Raw genomic sequence first — 8,154 nt, 5'->3', positions numbered from 1 at the left:
CCCTTGAATAAGTTTATCTGCGTTGATTTGAGGTTTCATCAGTAATCGATAAAGATTAAAAAAAACAAAAAACAGGCACAATTTACATGTAAAACTTAAGTTACATCAAGCATCAGCATAAAAACAAGACTCCATTTCCCCCGTTCCCTGTACCTCTGTCCATCTGGGGAGATAAGGCCAGTCAAGGATAGTCTAAGAAGGATGAGACGCGAAGACCGTACGGGCGACGCCATGTTGCTTTGGAAGGAAAGAAACATGCGCAGTTGAGACCAAGGAAGCTGAACGCGGAAGTGTTGGCTGCATATAGCCCATTGCGCATGTTTCTTTCCTTCCAAAGCAACATGGCGTCGCCCGTACGGTCTTCGCGTCTCATCCTTCTTAGACTATCCTTGAGGCCAGTGAGGCTGTGCAACAGAGGCAGGGTGGTGATTGGACAGACCACAGTTCCACAGGTGAGGTCAAAGGTGAACAGGCGGTGGTAAAAAAAAAAAAAGCTTTCCAATGGAATCGTGAAGGGGTAGTATTTTAGTGAGCAAGTTTAACTAAGTGATGTACGTATATGGCAGGCTTGAGATGCTGGTATGACGCTGGCATGATCAAAAATGACTGATTTTAATGGTCACATAATTAGGAATGTGTTTAAGAGGCTTTGGATTAAATGGTGACCCGCCACAATGCCATCGGTAGGCCGGCTGAGTCGGCGAGGAGCTGCAGAACACCACGGGTGGTGAGGGGCAGGTACAGTGACTGGTCTAGGCACAGGCGGTGGTCCCTCCATGCCCCCGCTGTCTGAAGCAGTGGGCAAGTCTCAAATAGCATCCGTAGTCCTCTTAGTGCACTACTGACTAAAGCCCTTTGGTAATACACTGGGAGGTGGCTGAAGTCAGTCAGCCAGGCTGTCAGTCTGAGGCTAGGGGTCAGTAGTGGTAGTAGTAGTGTTGATGTAATAGGCCAGGAGATCAGTGCCGGTCAGTCTGAGAAAAGAAAAGAGGAAAACAAGGAAAATCATCACTAGACATTATGATGCTTACAAACAGATTGAACTTACTTAACATACTCATTGTGCACAGTAGTCGCGCACAGAATAGCCGATCAACAAGCTCACCAGGTATCACAATACATTATGTCACAGTGGAATGTGCCGTTAGCTTGTAGATATATTTTCAAGGCGTGCAAATTAACATAATTCAGGCATGAGGCGTGCGATTCGATTACAGAAGTTAGAACAAAGTATTACCTCCATTGCTTAGCACCTTCCCTCCATCTAGAGTACTGTTCACATTATTCTCCAGAAATGTTCTGTGGACAGAAAATCCCTTGTAAGAACATGGCTACAGATGGACACAAGGCCTTGAAACAACACGAGTTCACAGATGGACACAAGGCCTTGAAACAACACAAGTTCACAGATGGACACAAGTCCTTGAAACAACACGAGTTCACAAAGCTTGATGCTTATTTGGAAAGGCCTCATTCATAGACAGTCTTGGATTTATGCTTAAACAAACTTTGATTTATGAGTCTTAAATTATCTAATCTAAACACGCACACCTGTGTGCATCTTTGCCTCTGCAAAAGGACCAAATACAGATTTCCCTGTGAATAAAATGTACCACACAAATATAGCGTATATTCATATTGAACAATCCATCTGTTTAGATGTGTAAAATAGCTTGCATCACAGTGGGCAGGATGCGACGAGATGTCTGGGATACACAACCTGTCACCGAGTTCCCTCTGGAATGTTCCGTAGAGAGGAATCCCAGAGTGGAGTGTAATTGGACATTCAGCCATGTTGTTACAAGTACAGTATGTACCCGTCATGTGTATGTCCCCATTTGAAACATACGGTTGACAACATCTTCCACAAAACGAAGACATTTGCCACACAATTTATAACATCTCTCGTCTCAGAATGGGCAGATTCACAGCCCTGTATGTCCAAGTAAGGTTTTATGAATATGTGCTTTATAGTCGGTTTGTACTTAAATGAGTTACTTAAGATAAAATATGATCTTAAGACCAGTCTATGAATGTGGTCCTTACATTCTCCTTGAAGAAGGGTGACCCATACTTACGTCTGGTCTCCGACTCCTTCTAATGACTTCTGGATTTCCTCAAGTACCTCTGCAATGAAACAAAACCACACACTTTTAGCAACTTTGTTAAACAGTTTAGTTCTCGTACAAATCAACCGTGTTAGTGACGATATCAAACAGCATTCAGTGAACGTAATGTTTAGTATGGGGGTTATTTGAATCATGCAAAGGAATGATGGTTTGGCAAACACTTGCTATTTGACAAAACATACAGTACAGGTTTTGAGCTTGAAAACATACAGCACAGGTTCTGAGCTTGCACAATGCTGATTTTACAGGTGTGTCCGTTATCACAATGGGTGTCATGACAACACAGAAAAGCTGACATACCGGTAGTCATCTGGCAGCACACATTGCACTACAGGTAACTCAAGCTCCATTATCAGGGTTTGAATAATTGAGATGCCAGTGTCAAATATAATCTCTCTCTTCAACTGTATGATCTAATATGATCTCTCTCTTCAACTGAATGATCTCTAATACGATCTCTCTTCGTCAGTCTCACTCTCCCCGAGTACTCACTCTCGTCATTCAGCAAAGCATGCTCCATAACACGTCTAGCAGCGCTTTCTGGAACACAGGCAGTAGGCAGGCAGTCAGCACATCAGTATACACAGGCACATACAAGGGGAGTGTGTGTGTTTGTACAAACAAGACAGGTATATTGCATATTAGCACAAGCACAACAAGACAACAAGAGCGTACTACATTAGAGAATGTAGTATTGTGAATCGTGCACATTTGACTACATCGTGGGGGTTTTCATTATCTCACAACATCCTCTTTTACCTGCATCATCACTGTCCCTTCTGGCATTTCTGGAATGACACAAAAAAAAACAAGAGTTGATCAGTACAGAAATAAACTAGCATCTGAATGAGTAAGAAACTAAGAAAATAAAGTGTGTGTGTATATATGTGTCAACCTGTGATCTGATTCTGCAGACGCCCCTTCAGGCTGTGCTCTGAGTTGGGTGGCGGTGGGTGAAAGAGGCAGCACTTCCACGAGGGACCGCGGCTCCACCATGCAGCGAGCGGACAAAGAGAAACGCTCAAACTCAGACGGCGAGATCAGGTAGAAGCCTGAGGAGTGTGTGTGTGCATGGGTGGGGGGGGGGGGGGGTGTTCATGGGACAAGTACATTCAGAAGAGGTCAATACCAGAGAAAGCACTTATCTCAATGGGTGTACTATAGCAATGGGTGGTCTAATGGGGAAAAAGTACAGAGTCTGCACACTGTCTTTATACTTACAATAAACGTAATTTAGTAAACCTTTTGGTCCTACATCAGGTAAAACAAAAATGTCTACCTTATGGATGTTTTCTCCAACGCACTTGGGAAACTAAGAAGGCAAGAGGAGCCTTAAGCCTAATTTATACTTTGCCACGTAAGGGTGTGTCGATATTCAATGAAAACCATAGATTTTCAAGTTAGGGACGCGCCTTTTAACGCCGTTAGCTTGTAAATCAGTTATTTCTGGCGAGCAACACTCATACGCCTACAAGTTTAAATTGGGCTTCACACCGAGTGTCCCGGACACGCCTTTCTTACCCTGTCCGTGCTTGGTGAAAACACAGGAAGCGATGCCGCTGACGTCCTCGCGGCGGATACAAGGGTGCTGCACTTGCATCTTCACCCCCGGCAGCGATATCACATGGACGTCTCCCTGGTTGGTGAGGCACAGCAGGCCGCTCTCCCCATAGTCCTCCGTCCGACTGCTGCCGAACCAGGCCACGCCCACTCGCCGCACGCGGGAGCCATCGATGGCTGTCAGCTTCAGCTTCATCTTGGCACTGACTTTTGGCAAAGTGAACACCTAGACAATAGACATGCATGCACACACACAAGGAAATAGGGTCAGATTTCAGGGGCCAACTCCACTTGGGGCGTTGAAGAGGCTACAACGATTTTTATTTTTGAGGGTCGATATCTCCTCCCATGTCCAGCTTTTGGTGTATGTAACCCAATTCTTGTCCCAACACAAACATTAAATGCCATTTACAATGAATGGACAATTAGGAGTGTTTGTGTAAATACAAACATTGCATAACACAAACATTGATGACGAAGGTGAGGATGCAAATTGTGATTGGCTGGAATGAGTGGATGTATGATTATGTACGATGATAAGAGCGCCCCTCACTTCACACAGGTCTGATTTTTATTAATGCAATTTGACAATTTACATCCTTGTTTATTGCCATACTTTGTTTTGCGATTGGCACAATTACTGTATGTACTAATTATTGCATTCTTTCTTATTTTGTTCTGTGACGATATTGTTTCTATTATTATTCTCTTTCCAGAGTACCTCTGAACCATAGGAACAATGGTTCCTATGGTTCTTCACCCGGGTCATGCATGAACTGTGGTTCTGCTGCTTTGTGTGTGCATGTTAACACTTTATTAAATGCCAGGGAATTCTTCAAAATAAAGGCCGGGAGATGGTAGATTTTACTCTGAAAAGCCCCGCCTTCCGTTCCCCTCCAAAAACTGGGAGGCATAATCTTCCATTCTTACCTCATGCTGGTACACCTAAAGTCTCTCTAGAAGCATATATATTCCAAACGAGATACATGCTGAAGTCAGAAATTAAGACAGAACATTTGGGGACCAACGAGAGCTCTCTAGATTTAGATTTGTGAGCCATTCTAATCGGGCCGTAAACCAAGGACTGTCTAAAGAGTACGAGACGCGAAGACCGTACAGGCGACGCCATGTTGCTTATGGTGCTCCATGGAAGGAAAGAAACATGCGCAATGGGCTATATGCAGCCAACACTTCCGCGTTCAGCTTCCTTGGTCTCAACTGCGCATGTTTCTTTCCTTCCATGGAGCACCATAAGCAACATGGCGTCGCCAGTACGGTCTTCGCGTCTATACAAGATGGCGTCGCCAGTACATTCAAGAAGGAGAGGCAAAAAAAAACATTTGTTTTAGCCCGGCCCCCCACGTCCTTGGCACCCTATGGAAGGCTTAGAAAGGACGTGTATACAACAGGGGTAATCCTGAAGTATTCCTCACCTTGAACTGCTCCTCTGATATAACCAGTAGATGGTGGGAGCCCTGCATGTCGGGCGAGCGGGCCAGGTCGTGGGCCACCTCCAGGGGTTCAGGGAGAGGAGAGCCATGGCCATCCATCACCACAATACAGACCACCGGGGCACGGTGCATTAGCTGGATTTCCTTGGCTGAAAAGAGGGGGGGGGGGGGGGGGAGAGAGAGAGAGAGAGGAAATGAGAGGAAGAAAGGACAGGAAGTAAGGGGGAAAGGGTGTAAGATTTAGATGTAATCAAGTGTGTTAATTTTTTTATTTTTTATCAAAAGGCCCATTGTTAACCCATTAAGACCACTGGGCCGATTCTATGAATGCCTTCTAAATCAGTTTTCTCACACTTCCAAGATTTAAAAATGTTGTTTTCCAAAAATAGCCAACGCTAAAATCTAAAATGACAGATGCTTTCCCGGTTTTAATGGGCTAAAGCTGGCAAACACGTTGTATGACGACGTGCCAACTACTCCAAACAGTTTGGGTCTGCATGTTCTCACCAGGGTGTGCACTGATAGGGTCATCTGCTCGACGTTCTACAGGTGGAAGCCGGAGCATGTAGGCAAACACACAGCCGCCGTTGGTCCCTGCCCACAGGGAGGGTGTGTTGTGGTTGCCTGGGGGGGAAGAGCGGTAAACATCAGGGTAATGTCCCTCAATGCATCCAGATATCAATAACTTACATTTGCCAATTTTACCACATGAACCCTGGCGTCCCTGTTCTGGGGCGAGGTGAAAATACAAAATAGCAGATCTACAATCTTACAGCGTGCCGTGACACAAAATTATACCAGTTGTGGGTTTTTTTTCGTTGTGGGATACAGAGAGGTTGCCAGATTCTGTGAGTGAAACAAGCGACCAGGTCTATGAAAACAAGCCCAAAAGAAGCAACGAGTTTCACCACTTGAGCCCTATTATATCAGGTATTTAAAAAAATTATAATTTAAAAGCAAGCCCAAATAAGCAACTACAATTCAGAAACAAGCCCAATAAGGCAACGCGCAACTATGAATAAGCTATTTTACAGGTAAACTAGCCCAAAGTCGCTTATAATAAGCAGAACTGGCAAAACTGTAAACCAGCACTACAGGCTACCTTGCATGGGCAAAAAGAATGTTTCATCGGCCGACTGGTTTGTGCCGATTAAAAATGCTAGTCTGTTGCAATCTGACAGTTTTAAGTAGTCTTTGACTTTTGACTGTTTGGTGCTACAATAAAACGTAAAATATTTGCAAACACTACATGAAGGCCTCAATGACGATGTGGGGGGTTGTGAAACGTAAACTCACTGTCTGAGAGGAATGTGTCTGCAAAGTATAGTGTGCGCACGAGGCCGGTGAAGGAGTCGTCCGAGGAGCGTGCCTCTATCTTCCTCTGGACAGGAGCCAGCTCCATCTCTGCTAGCTCAGCTTCTAGACGTGCGTTGGCTTCCTGGAGCTACACAGACATGACAGAAAGTCAGAGGGAGGAGAAAGAAATCGATCAGAGAGAGATAGCCGTTTTCTAGAATTCATTTTATATTTCGTTGCTTCATGAAATTACTGAAAAAAATTAATTGAATTTGTTTTTAATTCATGAAAAAAAATGCTTTTTTTGGGAATGTTTTTTGAAAATGTTTTGAAATAATAAAAAGAAATGTAGTAGGAAAAAAAAAAAAAAAGGAAAATGTTTCCACGACCCATAACGTCCCGAACCACTGTTGGGAACCAGTGCACTAGATATTTTCGGTGCACGACATGCTTCTCAAATGACAAATTAAATGGGGACCGCATGTAATGTTTCCACGACCCATAACGTCCCGAACCACTGTTGGGAACCAGTGCACTAGATTGGCTATTTTGTGTGCACGACATGCTTCTCAAATGACAAATTAAATGGGGACCGCATGTAATTACGACGGAGCATAAGTGGAGACTCAGAACTTTGATCCATGCGTTTACCTTTGCGGCATTGTTTACGTGGTGTTTCCTTAGGGACACTCTGCTGCGACGGATCCGCCTGAAGGACTGCCGGAGAGACTTCTTAATGCTCTTCACCCTGGACAGAGGACCTTCCATGGCCAGCTGGTCACTGGGGTTCAGCGTACACCTACGGAAGAGGCAGGGCAGGGCTTCACCACATTTGTCATATCAAGGACCCCCACAGTATGATATGCATTAGGCCATCGTTTCTCAAAGTGGAGTCCGGGATCCCCAGGGATGGTTAAGTACAGTAACAGTACAAGTACAGTACAGCAGATGGACCCCCGATGTTGAGAATCAGGGTAGGGGTATGATGAACATGATCCCAAATTATTTTGAATTTAGTTTTATGTTTTTCTTTTTTTTCTCGTCAACAATATATTTATTGAATTTTTCTATTTCAAGGTGTAAAAAGATGTCTTTGTTGCTTATTACGCTGTAATGGCCTGTGTGATTGTATTAAGCCTGATGGATAGGGAGATTTGTTGGACAATGTTCTGGTTATTAACCTCTTGTGTGACGGTGAGAAGATGAGGGCATTGTGCTACAGTGTTTGAATAAACTACCTAGTATCACAATTGCATAATTGTGATGTGTAAAATGTCAAATTTCCATTATTTGTATTCATTGCACATGCCTACTATAAATGTAGCTTTCATTTTAGTTTCAACCCAAACTGTGTCAGGTCTCAAGATGAAACACTATTCATTGTCACTATCATAAGTCATTATGGATAAGTGACCATCCCCAATAGCTGTCTAAGTGGTTAACTTATACTGGGTTGCCAATTTCAATCAGAAGAGAGCGTACCCATTTATCAGCTTAAATTTTAGTGCTCCAGTTCCAAATTTGTCTGCTCATTTCTTTGTGTCATCACTTCCAATTTCACAAGAACTGGAAGAAAAGGAGCCACCCGTTCAGTGGCATTTCCAGGAATTACATTTTGGGCAGGCAAGATGTGTTAATTGTTGTCCCCCCCGCGCACAATCGTAGCACTAAAGGTTTTCAAAGAGATATGAGGCATGCATTTACATTCCAATGGGTGA

The 8,154-nt window shown here is 43.9% G+C and overlaps 1 protein-coding gene across 1 annotated transcript in view; it reads right to left on the bottom strand.

The window, feature by feature from the left end:
* Positions 1–834: 834 nt before the first annotated feature.
* Positions 835–8,154, bottom strand: part of llgl2 (LLGL scribble cell polarity complex component 2) — a 33,357-nt gene continuing 26,037 nt past the window's right edge. Inside the window, exons 17-27 of the mRNA XM_079493491.1 lie at positions 7,088–7,235; positions 6,437–6,584; positions 5,648–5,764; positions 5,123–5,289; positions 3,651–3,915; positions 3,025–3,181; positions 2,889–2,917; positions 2,622–2,669; positions 2,079–2,127; positions 1,238–1,299; positions 835–974 (exon numbers count right to left, since the gene is read on the bottom strand). Coding sequence (XP_079349617.1) covers positions 970–974; positions 1,238–1,299; positions 2,079–2,127; positions 2,622–2,669; positions 2,889–2,917; positions 3,025–3,181; positions 3,651–3,915; positions 5,123–5,289; positions 5,648–5,764; positions 6,437–6,584; positions 7,088–7,235 — 1,195 coding nt within the window. The 3' untranslated portion in view covers positions 835–969. The remainder of the gene's footprint in view (positions 975–1,237; positions 1,300–2,078; positions 2,128–2,621; positions 2,670–2,888; positions 2,918–3,024; positions 3,182–3,650; positions 3,916–5,122; positions 5,290–5,647; positions 5,765–6,436; positions 6,585–7,087; positions 7,236–8,154) is intronic.

Source organism: Electrona antarctica, assembly GCF_951216825.1.
Source record: "Electrona antarctica genome assembly, chromosome: 22".
Taxonomy (NCBI): domain Eukaryota; kingdom Metazoa; phylum Chordata; class Actinopteri; order Myctophiformes; family Myctophidae; genus Electrona; species Electrona antarctica.
This window is presented reverse-complemented; position numbering and strand designations above follow the sequence as displayed.